Here is a 17,816-nt window from a genome sequence, read left to right on the forward strand (position 1 = left end):
AAGATTTGAATATATAAATCTATGTGGTTACCAATGACACATGTTTGTGTTTTGAGATGAATGTGAAGTATATAACGAAATTAATGAAGAAAACTACAATTAAGGTAAGAGAAAGCAGAATATTTATATCAAACGTAAGCATGACTACATTAATAGTCATAGGGTTTATCTTATGCTGTATTTTTTTTAACTGCGCTACCGCGCGTTTGCACACTGTGTCACTATAACACCGTTTAATATGTAACGCGCTTCTTCGAATCATTTTCTGGATGACAGACATCTCTTATGTCTCTCAGATTAACTAAAGCGCATCAACGTTGTACAGCAATACAAGGAAAATATGATAGGTCCTACAAATACGTTTTTAAAGCATTAGAATGTAAACGTATGGCTACATGCGTAAGTTTGAACTGATTCTGCATAGTAGCCTATCCTTTGCTTTTGTCCTGAATTAAAGTGGATTAACTGAGTCTGTTTGACAACCAAAACGTGACTGACAGTTTCAGGCCAGTTACAATTATTTCTACATCACTCTGAAAAGCTCCTGATATAAAGTCTACTGAGGAAATGCATGGCAGTCTACATGGTTTGTCTACTTTTACTCTATCTTTAGAAAGTAGAACGCATTCATTGGTGTTGCAGTATACCCTATATCATTTTTCATTATTATTTTTGGAATTTAGTCAGCAAGCAACATATACACTACCCATCAAAAGTTTAGAATAATTAGTATTCTAATAGTGTTTTAAAAAAAACTTTTCTAGCAAAATACGAAAAAAAAAAAAAGAAGCTATATTAGAAAAATTTCTGAACGGTCTGAAGATTGGACTAATGGCTGCAAAAATCTATCTTTTGCCATTGCTGAAATAAATTCAAATAGAAAAATAATTTTAAATTGGAAACTATTTCACAAATATATATAAAGAAATTTTTGATTTAATGCTATTTTACCAAAATCTAGTCTTGGTGAGCATAAGACACTTTTTTTCACAAAGATTTTATATATGTATACACGTACACACACACACACACACACACACACACACACACAAAACAAAAAAACAAAACCAAAGACACCAGAATAGATAATCTCGTATTTATATTGTTTCTTCAGAAGAAAACAATTTACAAAATATACATTACAATATGATTGAATAACATAAATGTACCAGCCATAATAACAATCGACTCGGCAAACAATCGGCAGCCCAAAATGCTTTTTTGACATGCTTTGTGATCTTAGTAAAGGTTGTAAAGATACTGTGCTGGTGCCAGAAGTTCAGGGGCTCTTTCTCAAGACACACAGATGACCAGTCCATTTCCTACAAGGCACCCTCTTTCTCTGAACAGGCAGTTAAATCAGTGTAAATGTGCAATATTTACAGTAAGAAAACAACAGAAAACTACAAAACATAACATGCGTAGGAGAGAATGCTGGTTTTGTATCCCTAGATTCAGATATATTCTTGAAATATACTTTGACATACTGCATTCAGCTTGACAATGATAATTAAAAAAGTGAACAAATATGACCGTTTTATCTATTTTGAAAAATGAAATGACGTTTCTTTTCCTTTTCAAAGAACCTAAATGGTAACTAGAGTTGTTGTAGATACAGTAAATCTTGTGTAATTAAATGTTACACACTAACACAGGTGACAAATGTATGTTTCCTGTCTCAAACTGAAGTTTTAATGTGATGTAACTGTATAAGTGATATCTATGGCTTATGTACATGGTATTTCTTTCCCTTTCTCAAACACACAGGCACATATACTCACACAATTGGCTTTAAATGGTCCCTAAAATTACCTTTCTACTGTATACATGGGGTACTTGACTAAAGACTGTGTATTTCAGTGTGCAGGCAGTACAGAGGAATGACCCGTTTTTGGTCTGTGTAAACTCTGTATAAGCTTATTTATGATGATATGACTGGCGCAACGTTCCCTCAGATAAATATAATCAACAATGCTCTCAAGGCGAGCTGAACAGAAGGGCAATGCATGTATGAAAATGATCCGCGAAAGCTTAAATGGAGGTATATTCTTGTTTAGAGCTTGCTGAGAGCCATCTGTTCATTGTGTTTCTCATTAACGCACATAATAACGAATGGTTCCTATGGTAACATGCTCAACATCTCTTCTTCTAAATGAGCAGTCTTTCTCTTAACCAGGAAAGGTGTTCTCTGATTGGTCGTGGTGGCTGGTGGTTGAGTTCCAGCTGCAGCGAGCGATAGCTCAGGGATCGATGCGGAAGGCCAGCAGCTTGTCGGAGTGAAGGTTGTTGAGGGTGCGCAGGTCTGGCAGACGCAGGAGCAGTTTGGGAAAAAGAGAGCTGTTGTCAGGGCGGCGACGGGTGACTAAGGTGCGCAGCGCTCGGATGAGTCCTTCCTGTAACTGTTCCACAGCTACTGTATCCGAAATACCAGAGCAATCTGTGGATAAATGAAGAACAATTTATTATCAAAAAATCAACAGAATATTTTTAAAAAATTAAATAAATATTATAAATAAATTATAAAGATTAGGAATACATGGTATATATATATATATTATGTTATAATATATTTAATATTTATATTTTAAACCTAATTTGTTAAATATTATCTTTTTAAATGTTATCTAAAATTCTGAAACGTATTTCATATTGTACACTAGCATTTTGTGATGCCTAAATTCACTTGTACTATTTAAAATGATTAATTTTAGATTTTAGTGATTGATTTGAGTTTTTAGTGATTTATTTTTTTTGTATTTTATGTTTGATTTATAATAATTGTATTTTAATTACTTTTTAAATGCTCAAATAAATTTAGTATATTATTAGTAAAATTATTTAATTTAGTATATTTGGTATTTTTGTCTTTCTTCTTCATCATACAAAGTCAGTGTTGTTTTAGTCTCAAAACAGTGAAAGTCAGTGTTTGTTTGTGCTAACATGAAATTTGCTTAAACAGACTTCTATTTGAGTTTCATATTTATGTCAACCATTTATCTATTTATCAGTTATTTGCTAAAACATAAAAAATACATTTTATCAGTATCAGAATTTGAATATTGCACTAATGAGCATCCCTATTATAAATAATTAGCTCAATGTTAGTGGATTATTCACATCTCTAACATTAAGCATGAGCAAAAATTAACAGTGATGCATGCCTTAGCAAACAGCACTAATTAATTTGATTCATGTGTTGCTCTTACCTGCAGAAACCAGCACCACTGCCATAAAGAGAGCCATCTCATCTGACTCCAGGCCCAGAGAGCTCAGCTTGGAACTGAACTCGAACATGGCGTCCAGCAAGGAGCCCATGCCCAGACCCCTGAGGGTGAGCAGCGGGTACGTCTGCCCATTCAGGAAAGTCACTGTTCTTTCCTTGTGGTTGAACAGAGAGCAAAACCTCACCATAAGCACCTGTAAAAGACAGCATGATCAGATGGAGGTGAAATGTTTTTATTTTTTTCTCTCTCAAAATACTTTTGTCATTTGTAGGCTGATGTCCCTGAGGGCGTTAACACTGTGATGTTATCTACACATTGCTGTGTTTATTTCGAGAGATCTGATATATCAAACTGTGGCTTAACCAATTGCATGAGTTTGAGTTAGGGTGATTGGGAAATCTGTTTGGCGTAGTGCTGCTAGTGGCCTAGAAATGACACACTTCATCTTTAATAGTACAGAAGAGGAAGTAAACTTTAGGAGAATTGTGTAATCAATACCTGGAAAGTGCCTGCTTTGAGCAACATCACTTGATCATGCTGGCAAAGCTCCTGGAAGCCCGGAATGCCCTTCGCGAACTCGACCACTTCACGTACAGCCGGCGTAAAGCACTGAGAGAAAGACTCCCACACCTGCTGACTGGAGATGCCAGGTGCTGACACAGGGCATGCGTTCAGTGGACAGGCCTGTGATAGAGATGGTATATATTATTTTAATTAGCACGTATGCTTAACTTTCATGTTGTGTTTCGGTTATCATGTTGGATTAAAATTTACTGACTTTGCTCACAAAGGGTAAAGCAACTTCTAAAAAAACAATAATAAGAATTTTTGTACTTTTCTGCAATATGTTTCCCCCCACTGTGTTACACTTGTGATGTTCCTAATCAAAAATGACTGGCTAACAAAAATAATCACCTTTAAATGTATTGTTATGATATATTATTACCAAATATTGGTTTCAGTGTTTTGTGTCAACTTGTTTTCTGTCAGTTAGTACAGGTTTTGTATTTCTTTTTGTACTGACTGACTTTTTGTCAGTCAGTACAATGATAGTACAGACTTTCATTGTACAATCAAAGTACAGACTTTGATGCCTACGATCAATCAGTTCCAAGAAAGGAAAACATAACCTGTGCTAACTGACAGAAAACAAGTTGACAAAAGAATTGAATCCAAGATTTGGTGATAATACTGCACAAAGAGTAATCTATGAGCAGTTTTTAAAGGCCAGTCCATTTTGGCAAGTATAGAACAAGGGTTTCATTTATCTATTTCTGTATTTTGATCTTAAATTATTCCTATAAAACATAATATTGGCGCTATAATGAAACACTGACATGACAAACTCATAAAAATAAAGGTTTTAAAGTCAGGTTTTCGCTGCAGTGCCATAGAAGAACCATTTGGGTTCCCTAAAGAACCTTTCAGTGAATGTAATTGTAAAAACATTTTAATAATCTAACGAACCTTCTTCCATTATAAAGAAACTTTTGTACAATACCAAAGATGGCAATAAAAAAGTATGTATTTTGAACCATTCTTACCAGCACTTTGGAGCCAGCAGCCAACTTAAACGGACAGGAGGCCTGGGTTTGGGACTCGCCAGCCACGTAGCTGTTGTAATCGACCTGAGTAGGTTGTGAGGGTGGGCTAACGCTCGACTGGGAGTGATTTTGGCTGAACGAAGGAGTGTAGCTGTACTGATTATTGTCCACCAATGAGACCGGGCATTTTCTGTCTCTGGAAGCAACTGGGCAGCGAGGTGAGGCCGAGAAGCTTTCGTGAGTAGTCGCGTGATACCCCATGAGAGGGTAGTTGCTGTCCTGAGAAAGGTTGTTTTGAAAGGTGCTCGATCTGCTGCTGGTGATCATGTTGCCCGCACGCTTGCTCAGGCGGTGCTGTGTGTTTGTGAAGATGTCCTGGTAGGCTCGGGATAAGGCACCAATGGCCTCTTTGGATTGGTTCTCGCTGGGGCTGGGAGGAGATTCGCGTGGTGGCGAGGTTTCCATGCCCATGGTGGACGATTCGTTGAGGCTGTTCATGTAGCTCTGCATCTCGTCCAAAAGCCGCTGCTTCTCTCGTTTTGGGATGCGGCCGAAACGCACAGCTAGGTGTCAGAGAGAGAGAAACAATTGGTTGACAACATGAACAAGACAGCATAAAGCCATAATTTGCTTTCTTAATAAATGTATTTGTTGTTATTATTGTCTGCTTTATCTGAACATTTATTCTACAGACAAAAAGTTTGTAATGTTTAATGGTTTTTCAAAATGCAGTAACATTTTTTTCCTTTTTTCTTGAAATTGAAGAAACTGTTTTTGTCCATACAGTGAAGGTCAGTGGGATCCAAAACAATACTGAACACCACACTTTTTCTTTATATGGACAAAAACTCAGCGTAATTTTTCAAAGGATCTTCTTTTATATCTCACAGAAGAAAGTAAGTCAGGGTCAGTAATTAATGATAGAATTTCATTTGTGGGTGAAATATGAAATGCATGGCGAATTTTCATTTCATATTGGCCTTAATATTAAATTTTAGACAAGATAAATGCCTGGGATGCATTGAAAACATTTTATCTGAAAAAAGGAGTCTTCGTCAATGTCAAAAATACAAGATGTTGTGAAACTACTGCATTTCTATGCGAATCAATGATACAAAGATCCTGCCTGATCAGTAATCAAAATACCCATGTCCCATTTCTTTTATAATAAAGCACATGGTAGCATCAGAAATAGCCTAGTGTGATAAAATAAGTGAAATATTGTCTGAAAATTGCTTTGGATGTGAAGAAGAAAACACACAGAAATAGCACAGCTGCTGTGTAGGAGACAACTTGCTATCTACTATCTTTGGTCACCGTGGTGTAGAATATTGATGATCATTAAATGCGTTAGTGATGTTTTGGATGCTTTCGCATCTTTTACAAGCCCCTCACTTTTTTCTCCATCACCACCCCCTCCTCTAAGTAAATCTGTCAGCTGTTGAATCTAAAAATATCACCAATGCTACCATATGTTACCTCCCCCCACTCTTCAACTCTCTCTCCGTCACTACCTCCCCTTCCTCTCTTCATCCCTATGCTACTCTCACTCCTCTCTGAAGCCGTAAGTAGGGCAGTGGGTTAGGCAGAGCGTGATGACAATGCCACGGTAATTGGGAGAGAAACTAATGACTGTGGTAAGGAAAGGGGGGGGGGGGAGAGAAGAGAAGAGAAGAGAAGAGAAGAGAAGAGAAGAGAAGAGAAGAGAAGAGAAGAGAAGAGAAGAGAAGAGAAGAGAAGAGAAGAGAAGAGAAGAGTGTAATTTGCAGACTGAGGTGGCAATAGATCTAAGGTATCATGGTTTGCATCCTGGGTTCACAGGATGAGAGCAGAAGGAAGGCAAATGGCAGAGATGTTCCATATATCATATATGTCTCACAACACCTGCATCTGAGAAAATGAGATAATTTTTTTCACTTTTCTGTAACTAACATGCATGTGTTTGCATGTGTTACCCTGCAGGATGATAAATCTTTTGCATTGCTAAGTAATAACTGACTTGCCACTTACCAATTAGGGTTGTGTGCCATTTAGAACTGAACTGAAAATGCTTTTTAAACTGCAATTCAATCCCTGAATTTCAGCTCAATTTGTACTGTATTGTTTGGCAAACAGGACACAAAATTGTACTGCGATTTGGATGTAGGAAAGCAGAATTAAAATTCATTATAAATTGATATAACTGTGATTTTCAGCTAGAAAAGCAAAATAATAAACTTAAAATTTTGTCAAAAAAGAGAAAAGTTAAAAAAGAAGTTTGTATCTTTATATATAGAGATTCAATCACTTGAATCTGTTAAATTAAGTTAAAATTCTCAGAATTAATATCAAGACTTTGGTGCTTCTTCCTGTGCAAACAACATGACACACATAGCTTAAGAGCGCTGCACTGATTACTAGTCTAACAAATGGCAAGTTCGTAGCGGAAGTGAAACCATGCCGCCCCATTGTGTCAAACAAAACATCTGTTTATATCACACAACCGAAATTAAACTAAAAACTGCAGTGAAGTGAAATGAAATCAGGGCATCTACTTTATTGTGGTATTTGAGGCCGTTGTATGAGGTTTTCCTGTTTGTGCAAGAGAACCCGTCAGAGAAACAGGTTTCTAGGTTGTGGGCCCTAACAATTTCAGTAACCAGGGGTAAAATGAATGTTTACCTCCCCCACTTTGTGCCCAATAGACTCATTTCTGTTACTGCTCTCTTAGAACAACATCCAGTGTAATCTGCTATCATAGCCAACCTAACTTTGATGCACATCCGCTGGTAACCATGTGAAATTCTGCTGAGAACTTGACTAAATAGGTCACAGTGTACAAGTGTCAGTTTATTTTGCTAAATTTCCTCAAAAGTTCATCGAACAAGATTTATCCTTCGTTTCGATGTTATTCGGGGGTTAAATCGCATTGGCATTGTTCTTTTGAAGAGTTCAGATGCCTTGCTTTTTTCTGCATTCCTTGCTTAATTTTTGCTACAGCACAACATTAATTGCTGAGGATGTTATAAGGCCACAAGCGTGGTAATCAAGTCGCCCGCGTTCCAATTTCTCAAAATAATTATTGTATTTGCTGCAGTTTTCCAGATGACAGATAGCTTCAGGGACTGCGTGACTCCATCCCTCATAAATCATTGTCTCTAGGAGGGATTGGGAGGCAGAGTTTAGGGAACGTACGAGGGGGATGGGTAAACCGATGGAGAGGAGGAGGCGAGAAAAAGAAGGGACCACAAAGGGCAAGTGAGAGACAGAAACGAGTGCACAGCCAAACTAAAAGAAACTTGCTCTCTTGAAAGTTACCAACGGTGCAAGAATAAAAGAGGAAAGTAGGTTGAGGGGGCGGGTGTGGTGCTTGGCCTGAAGAATGCTATGAAAGTACGACTTTTCACTATTTGTCATATGTCAGTGCCCTGATAACCTCCTAAAATTCTTACCGTCACGGGACATGCCAACAGACAGGCATTTTTTGAAGCGGCAGTGTTGGCAGCGGTTGCGGTTCATGCGCATTATCAGGCAGTTCTCGTTCTTCACGCACATCTTGTAGTTAATGTTCTGCTGAATGCTGCGGCGAAAAAAGCCCTGCAAAGAACGAAAGACATGCGATATGATAAACCACAGTGATATGACAGAAAAGACTCATGCATGTTTGTTTTATCAGAGGCTCGTTCTGTCTTACCTTGCAGCCTTCACATGCATGGACACCATAGTGGAACCCTGATGCGATATCTCCACATACTTTACAAAGGAGCACCATGCCTCCAGTCTCTGCTCAGATAAAGATAGAAACAGAGAGAGAATGGGGTCAGGACGTACAAGAACGCATGTCCTTAATATCGAGGACTCGTTATTCCTTTGTGAAATAAGATGCTGACTTTGTGTGATGCAGGTACTAAAAAGGGAACCCGCACTTACTGGTAAACGTGCCAGTGTATCCACAAGGCCTTTTACCAGCGATGGGATGGGAGTAGCTGTGCGGATTTGAACCTGCAGTGGAGTTGTTGTAGATTTCAGGGAACTGAAATACCAGTTTTGGAGAAGGTGGTGTTCCCACACGTCCTTGCTGCTTGAGGGCCCCAATCTCAGTGAAGGTGACCTCCTCGGGGGAAGAGGGCTGGGAGTGAGAAGATGGAGATTGGGTTTGATAGCCGCTAGAGGGACTTCCTGGGCTTGGACTGGCACTGCCATTGCTACCAGCGTAGAGTATCACACTCCCTGTAAAAATACAAGAGTAGGTATATGAAGCCTTTGAGTGGGAAAAACTTTATTTTGTTAGTCAATTTCATTATTAGTAAATGTACATTATTAATTCATTTAAACTGTTGATGTTGCATTTTCACAAGTCTTTCAACCACCTTTAATTTTAACTTGTTAAATCCGTAGTTAAAAGTTAGAGTAAGGCTTAGTTAGGGTTAATTTCATGTTCCCCGGTTTAGTTTGTTGTACTGCCTCATTTGCAAATCAAATCTAATTTGCATTAAACAATGCGATATTGTAATTTACCTATCTAGACTGAACACCTTTTTTGCATATTTTAATAAAATGTTATTTATTTAAACCAGCATGTGAGATTGTTTATTTGCTGATAACTGTCATGCTATCAAGTCATAAATATATTTCCAGTATTCATTATTTCCTATTTGGCAATTAGAGTAACTTTGTTGCTCTACCATCAAATTCCAGGGTCACTAGAAATGCACTTATCAGTTTATTAATTGGTTCTCGGATTTTCATGAATGTTCGACAAGAGACATTCATTAAGTAACCTACATCCTTGTTGATTCTGGAACAACATTCCCATCAAAGTCAGAATAAAGGGATAAGTTCACAGGAAAATCAGTTTTAGGTTCACAACCATGATTAGGTGTTTCTACACCCTTTGTTACTCAGCTATCATTTCCCTCTGGTTTTAAGAATTAATCATGGTTAGGTTTAGGGATAGGCTTATGTCTATGTTTTTGGACGATCATGTTGATTCAGGATCAACCAAAAATGTTGATCTAGGAAAATGTCAAGGAAATATTGGCGACCATATGCTAATATGCTGTTCTGAATTCAGCCAGTGGGTTTTTGACGCGAGAAATGCTCCGACTGATTCAGTCCGTTTTTGAGAATCGACTCGACTGTTCGATCAAAAAGATCCGGTTCAAAAAAACTGCGGCGTAGCTGTTTGTTTGCTATCTGTCAGATTGTAGGGGCATTATGTGCGTGATATTTGATCGATTGCAGCAACTTTGAGAGGGAGGTGATGTAATGATCTAAACAACTGGGAGTAAGGGAGGTTTCCACCGTCAGAACGATCTCAAGCGTTACAAATAATGACGGCTGCACAGCAACATATTGCGACGATTCCCATTTTATTGAACTCAATATGTTTTATATGGTTTGGCTTAATAGTCACACGTTACGTTGAGTGAAATCATCGGCTTGTTTTATTCCCATTCCCTCGCAAGTTTCTCTTTCTCTCCCTCTGGGTTTCTGCATCCTATCGCATCCTCTATGGTCATGCGCTCAGGATGAGATGAGACACGGTCTCACGTGTTCACGAGCTCTCCCGCCTCTCCTCTCCAATAATAGCCCTGGCATAGTGCCCCAGCCAAACTGCACAACACCTGACCGCCGCCTCACATGGATTCCTGACACCGTTCCTACTCAAACCAAATCCGCAGTCTCGTGTAAACAGCTACAACAATCGCGAGTCGCGAGCATCAAAAGCTGCACACACAGGGGCTTTGAGATGATGTTACGGTTCCCACACAGATGCGTCTCCTGTGAGAGAGTGGCAACGAAAAGTCACGTTTTGGTAGAATGTGCACCGTGGCATTCAGTTTGACTTTTTAAACAACCCGAGGTCACAGTCGGGCCAAGAGAATGCAGTAGTGGCTTATTAAGGCAAGCTTATTATTATTATTATTATTTTTTAATAAACAAAATGCTTCTTGCTTGTGCAAACAATGTTGTTGAAGCTGGCCTTGCAGTTTTCACACTACTTATGCCAGCATTTGTAGGTAGCTGCTTTACTGTCAAGAGTCAATATGTGACCCTGGACCACAAAACCATTCATAAGTTGCACAGGTACATTTGTAGCAATAGCCAACAATTCATTGTATAGGTCAAAATTATCGATATTTCTTTTATGCCAAAAATCATTGGGATGCTAAGTAAAGATTATGTTCCATGAAGATATTTTGTAAATTTCCTACTGTAAATATATCAAAACTTAATTTTTGATTAGTAAAATGCATTGCTAAGGACTTCATTTGGACAACTTTAAAGGCGATTTTCTCAATATTTAGATTTTTTTTGCACCCTCAGATTTTCAAATAATTGTATCATTAATATTTGTAATGAGGGCATAAAAGCTGTCATATACAATTTAGATACTAAAATGTAAACTTTATATGCAAATTTGTATCTTTAAAGTACTAACATGAAACCTTTAAGGGTATACAAAGGTGTATATTTTATGGGTACAATACCAGTGACAGCTTTTTTTCTGAGAGTGTAGTATGGCAAACTGTGTATTTGGGTTACTGATTTTGAATAACCTCTAAACCTAAACGCCCTAGCAAACACCACTAACAAATATATTGATTCACACGGACACAAACCTAGAGAGCATGGGATAGTTTACCTAAAAGTAAAAATTCCATGAACATTCATTCAACCTCATGACATTGGAAGTGCACATGAGTATCTTCTGTGAAACACAATGTCAGCCAGATTTCCCTGAGGCAATAATGGCCATGGTTGGTTCCCATTCACTTTCATTCTATATTCGTGATTGCTGAATGTTTTTAGTTTAACTGTGCAGTGCTTATGACAATAAGCTATTTCCTCAATCCTGTCTTTCAATCTGTGTTTTCCATGTATGCATAATTTGGAACCCTTCTGTGGTAAACAAGTTCAAACTACCAGCAAATATCAGCCTTACTCCTTTGTGTGTTTTTTCACATGCTGCACGCGGTATTTATTTAGCCTAGCTCAAGTGTTTTTGTGATCCCTCCACTGGCACGTGCAACGGGACTTATTGTTGACACACTGCGGCGCAGGATTTTACAGCCTTGTGATAGCGAGCCCTATCTGAGCGTGTTACTCAGCCATGCCCAACTCACAAACCCCACCCACATACACAGAAATTCTCACACCTGGACACACATGTGAGGCCACAGAGGTTAAAGAGACAAATTACATTATGGATAATAGGACATGCCCGTTATTAAACCAAACCATAGAGTCTGGGGCGCAGCTTTATTTAGATATTAATCTAAAACACGTGGGTGTGATATTATTTTATTTTTGTCCTGCCCTTTATGAAAATAACCAGTTTGGACAATAAGCAAAGGTAATGCCATTTCTACAAGCTAAATGAGGAGCCGTGCACGTCATTGCAAGCCGGTATAAATTAGGGTCAGTGGAAACACCAGCATTAATTGAAGAATCAGCAGATCTCTTTGTGAGCTTAGGCAACCCATGCAAACCCTAATCTGCTAGTGAGTAAAGGCAGGCGTAGAAACGTGAGGACTTTGCAGGGACAATTATTCCCTCCTCCCTGGTCTCAAACACAGGCATGGTCTCCCTTCCTCCCTCCCTTGAGGAAAATAGCTGAAATACTCTGCCTTGCATGACCGCAATGTCTTGTGCATTTGCCTTGATATGTATACGCCATCTTAACATTTCTACGTTTGTATGGGTTGGGGATGCAAGAAAGTTGAGCATATTGCAATTGTGTACGTAAAATTAAGATAAAAGCACATACTTTCACTTTTAAAAACAAGCATGACATTTGCTTTCTACTGAAAGACGTGCTCACTTATAGATTAAATGGGTTAATACAGACAGAACATCCATTTGTGGGTCAAAATCACAAAAATATGTAGGCTACTATTTAAGGCCAAAAATGTTCAAACTAGTGTTCTCAGACCCCCAGGGGGTTTCATTAAATATTTAAAAAATATATGTTCTTTTATATTGTATAATATTATTACATTTAGTACTTAGTAAAAAAAAAAAATGTCTTTCTCAATTTTCAGCTCTCCTTGCAATGTACATATTAAGTATGGTTGTTATTTGTGTTGAATATTTCTAAAGAGTTTTCTTCTTGCTCATTGGTCATATGTTCATATGTAAAGTCTAGTTTAAAAAAATACAAAATGTAAATGAATTTTAATTTAATTGGAAATATTACCAAAAAAAAAAAAAAAAAAAAAAAATATATATATATATATATATATATATATATATATATATATATATATATATATATATCATAAACTGCCATAAACTGTCTACAATATAATGCTTAGCATTTTCCACACACTGTATAAATAAAAAAAATAAAAACATTGAGGTCCTAGGCATAAAGATGTTTATAAAATCATAAACTGCCTTCTAAATCTCTGAAAGCAAACCCCAAAAGTACATTTGGATAGGTAATTTCATTCAATGCAGAATGTTCTCATGCTGTCATGAAGCTGTTTATGCGAACCGCTCCAGAGAAAAAGTTGCATGAGGCGGGAAAACGTGATGAGGCGCTACACTGACTGCATGAAATCGCTGACCCACTGACCAACCTCCCCTTTCTAATCTGCATCAAAATACAGAATCACTGAAAGAAGCAGTGAGGGCGGGAGCGTGGAAATCACGCGCCGCACGCGGCTGAAAGAGCGCATGCACGTGAGGTCGATTGTAGGCGAGAGGGATGCGTTCAGTGGGAAGATACGCGCGCGCTGCGCTCCCACAAGCAAAGCTAAATGCCTCGCGCCTATCCTATAATCGAAAAGCGCTATAAAATAGAGCAAGCGGCTATATAAAATGGTGGTGGGGGGTGGGTGGATGGTCTGTTACCCTGCATAAATCGCTTCTGGAACTTCTCACTCACCTCGTGTGAACTCACTGGCGTTAAAAGAGTATAGACTTTATGTGTGATACGCATTTAAACCATTGGCACGTGTGACAGAGTTCCATATTATTTGTTTTACACGAATAATGAAAATAAATGGGAACATATAGGCTAACAGAAATTATTCAAGATCCCGTTGTTGTACAATAGTCACATATTCAACAGAGGTTTCATAAGTGGATTTCTAAATCATCTGAAGTCAGTAGGTTAGTAAACCAAACCAAATTTGCCATATTTTACATAAGGGACAAAAAGATAAAACTAGAGTAATGCTCTAGTCCCTTTGAAAATAGAAGTTGATTCTATTTTCATCTGATCAAAACCTTAAAATTACTTATTGTGGTTGAGTCAATTTAGGTAATATTTACTTTTTGAATGAAAGCAGTTTATTTAGATGTTTCATATGAAGCACATAAGGAAACCATATATACTATGTAGCCTATAGTATTTTTTTCTATTCCTTCCAGGTTTCAAAATATGTTTAAGCCTGGTGTGAACTGTTTTTTTCTTAACCTCTATGTAAGATTGTATAGACTTATAATATCAAACATTATATGGACGTAACATAAAAACAATTCTTGGTATTAGTCAAAATTGTAATATTGTTGTATCCCTACTCCATGTGGGCTGGATCTAAAGTCACATGTTTGAGTTGTAGTGTGTTTACTTGTTAAAGTAACAGAAAATCTGCTTCCTTGTTTCCTGTTGTCTACTTAGAGGTCATGTGTTCGAATGTTATTATTTCCCTGTCTTTAATGACTTTATGCAGCTTGTTATTTGTTTTACTTGCTTTCAAGGCTTTCTGTCAAACAGAGGGTGAGTTGAGAGGGTGTGCCAGCCACAAGACAGTGTTTCCATCACCTGTTCCAGAACGTGACTGCAGCTTTTGTAAATGAATCAGCCGTCAATTAACATTGAAGTGGACTTGGTTGACTGAGCCAGCATGTAATTGTCCCTTGGCTGACCTCGATAATGAACCACTACTCAAATCAGCTTAACCGGTTAACCTCCTTGGATGAAGGCTAGTGCATACTTGAATAAAGTTAAATTATTATAAGCTCTATGAAATTAATGAAAAACGAATGCAGCTTTATTGCATGACCACCCATGTTCCCCAAGAGCTCACTAACTTTCCCTACGTGTTGGTGGAACAGTGAACAGTGTCTCTTGACTCTTGCTTTTCTATTTATATTACAGTTGTATGATGTTTGTTTTGAATATCTCATGTGATTAATGGCCATACTCTAGTTTACACTAGTCAAGTGAGCTGATATGTCAGAGCCAAGTTTGACAGCGCACTTGGACCATCTACATACACGTGAGTTTGTTTTCATGGCTAGTAGCAGGAAGTTGTTAGCGCACGTGTGGTTTCTAAGCAGATTCCATGAAAGCAATCACACAGGGTTTATGACAGCATTTACAGAAGATACTCTAAGCATGGTAATGTTTATCACCATCATTTATGTGATTCACATATTGGACTAGACTGATGCTATATTTAGATGGACTTTGTAGTCTTTATGCTGCACTGATGATGAGTCTAAAGAGCGCAATCATAAAAGCATGCCATTGCCTTTATGACACCTGCTTAGATCATACTGCAAACCAGTGTGTATCACGCAATTCACTGCAGCACTGTAAAACATCTTTGTTTTGAGTATAGTTCAAATGCACCTTGCAGCTTTTAGAGTGAACATGCATGGAATATATTAAAGTTTTAGAACCATATGCATTGTGCATCTAAATACAGTTCAATCAGTTAACACAAAACATGGCATGTATATTTACTTATGATGTATGCACAGAGTATTATTCCATTTATTAAGAAATATCACCATTACCACTGCCACCAATAAAAATATTTATAATAATAGTACTCATAATAATATTAAAACCTGTTCCAAACTCTAAAGCTTTTAGAATGAGCATGTCTAATATCCTCAGCACTGTTAATTAAATTGTGCGTTTAAACATCATTTAATCGGAAAACACAAATTTATACAACCTTCAAATGCACTGAATTATGAGTTAAGCATTTATATGAAATGCTAGGTTGATAAACATATTAAGCTCTATCCCCATCATGGATACAATGTCATTTTTATGAATAATAATAATAATAGGCTATATCAGTAATAATATTGCATTATAAAAATAATAATTGTAAATATAATAATAATAATAATAATTGTATTACTCACCAGGACTGCTGTCCATCCTTGATATGTTTTTCAAGATCCTCTGTCTTCAGAATTATCTTCAAGAAAGTCTCTGTGTGTCAGTGTGTTAAAGTCTGGTGAAAAAAGGTATAAAAGTCACGAAATGCCTGCGCATACAGTGAGAAGCTCGAAGAAGGCAAGCAGTATCTCGAGCACAGAGCATTTGGCAGCGGAGCCGAACAGTCGGTAAAAAAAAACGAATCGGTCACAGGTGTGCAGATGTAGTTTTCTCGCGCGGCTATACCTGTACTCTGCTCTTGATCTAATGTGAAGGACGCGTTAGGTGTGCTGGGTGATGATGTCTCTCGTCTGTCCGTTCATTGCCAACAGCATCTCTGTGGGACTGTCAAACTCCACTTTCACTCCTGGCCACGCACACACCCTTCCACACCCACATCAATCACGTTTTAAGATGACTGGCAAATGTGACTGGATTTAGGGAAGCCGTCAACCTCTGCTGTTGTCTTTGGTGGGGATTTATCTCACTCTAACGTGCCCCATGATCTCCTAGCTTTCCCTTTCCTCTTGATCATAGCGTGCATTTTCATTGGTGGGAGTGTAAACGCCGAGCTGAGCTGGATGCGCTTATTCGAGCGCGCTACGTGCTGGTAAAGCCACGCTGCATGTGCCCTCTGCATGTGCCGTGGGAGCGCTTGTCCTACTGACACACATTTTATGCAAAACACAGCGTGAGACTTGACATGAGAGGCTTGCACATGGACTGCAGGAGGGGCTCTGCGTGACTGCTGCCGAGCGCGCCTTTTAAAATCTCTTCCAACATGCGAATCAGGCATAGAGTCATGGCATAAACAAGTACATAAAACACAGCTGTATGGAAGATACATACTTTGAATGAACTGGTCTATACAACATTTATGTGACAGCTTGGCCTAATAAGATCTGACAAAATTCTCTTATCCAATATTTTATTGAGTCTTGCGTGAATGTAGTTTTGTTGTGTTCACTTGTTTGCCTAATAGCTATAGGAAAAAAAAAAGGTTTGATTTAGGAATTTTAGATTGAAGAACAGAATCAAAGAATGTATTCCCATAAAGAGGTGCTGAAGCCAACATAACTTCTACTAGAGAGGGGGGGGGGGGGGGGGGGGGGCAACACACACACATAAATTGGATTTTTGACTGAAAAGTTTACTGTTAGCCAACTAAGATGCTCTTGTGGTAACTTCCTTGTGTGACAACTAGCCCCAATCTTCACTCTATGTATGTATGTATATCCTATATAAAGAATCCTATATGAAGAATATATATATATATCTGTATGAAATATTTGAAGCGCTGACATGTATGTTGCCTTTGGATCATCATCATCACAAATCATCATTTTGACAAGCGTATGGTATTTATTGTTCTTGTTGTTGAATGTGAGGTTTAATAAATTATATCTCTGTGGAAAATTGCGAGCTTCTTATCGGGTGAGCCACAATTAAAAGTGCTTTGCCACTCTGCTATTGTGGCAGTTAAAAAAATTGAAATATTAATATGAAAAATATTAATATAGTTTTAAAATATATATATATATATATATATATATATATATATATATATATATATATATATATATATATATATATATATATATATAATACTATAGTTTTGTCTGGCATAAAATATATAATATTGGCAAAATATAGGCTAATCATATATTCCTTTAAATAGTTGAAAAGCTTAAACCTTGTACAGTGTCTTGCAAATGGAATATGCATTGAATTGCCCATAAACATGATAAAATATTTACTTATTTTCTTGATATTTACAGTCCTTTAGGCCTATAATGAGTAGCAATAACTCTGTAAAGTTTTGGTCAGTGCTACTTGAACAAAGTTTTAAGCAGTTAAAAATTATATTCCAGCTAAAAACACAGTATTCCCATTCATAGTGTTTGCAAACAATTAAAGTGCATTATAATAATGGCA

At 37.6% G+C, this 17,816-nt stretch overlaps 1 protein-coding gene across 2 annotated transcripts; it reads right to left on the bottom strand.

Annotated features, from left to right (window-relative positions):
* Window positions 1-1,080: 1,080 nt before the first annotated feature.
* On the bottom strand, window positions 1,081-16,546 carry LOC306860037 (nuclear receptor subfamily 1 group D member 1-like). 2 transcript variants are annotated; one of them, XM_079401561.1, is made up of 9 exons: window positions 16,128-16,546; window positions 15,866-15,957; window positions 8,678-8,977; window positions 8,442-8,530; window positions 8,200-8,344; window positions 4,769-5,331; window positions 3,723-3,908; window positions 3,207-3,417; window positions 1,081-2,437 (listed from the first exon to the last, which is right to left on the bottom strand). In XM_079401561.1, the coding sequence occupies exons 2-9, from the start codon at window positions 15,879-15,881 to the stop codon at window positions 2,241-2,243; spliced, it is 1,707 nt and encodes a 568-aa protein (XP_079257687.1). In that variant the 5' UTR covers window positions 15,882-15,957; window positions 16,128-16,546; the 3' UTR covers window positions 1,081-2,240. The 2 variants fall into 2 exon arrangements, with proteins under 2 accessions (XP_079257687.1, XP_079257686.1); XM_079401560.1 differs by having other exon boundaries at window positions 1,083-2,437; window positions 15,866-16,528.
* Window positions 16,547-17,816: the final 1,270 nt, after the last annotated feature.

Source organism: Barbus barbus (genome assembly GCF_936440315.1).
Source record: "Barbus barbus genome assembly, chromosome: 40".
NCBI lineage: Eukaryota > Metazoa > Chordata > Actinopteri > Cypriniformes > Cyprinidae > Barbus > Barbus barbus.

Bases quoted from the DNA above. Each gene is read 5' to 3' on its own strand.
- LOC306860037 (XM_079401561.1), bottom strand. The intron at 8,531-8,677 runs GTAAGTGCGGGT...TTATCTGAGCAG, and splicing joins ATACACTGGCACGTTTACCA to AGACTGGAGGCATGGTGCTC. The intron at 2,438-3,206 runs GTAAGAGCAACA...ATTTATCCACAG, and splicing joins AGTGGTGCTGGTTTCTGCAG to ATTGCTCTGGTATTTCGGAT.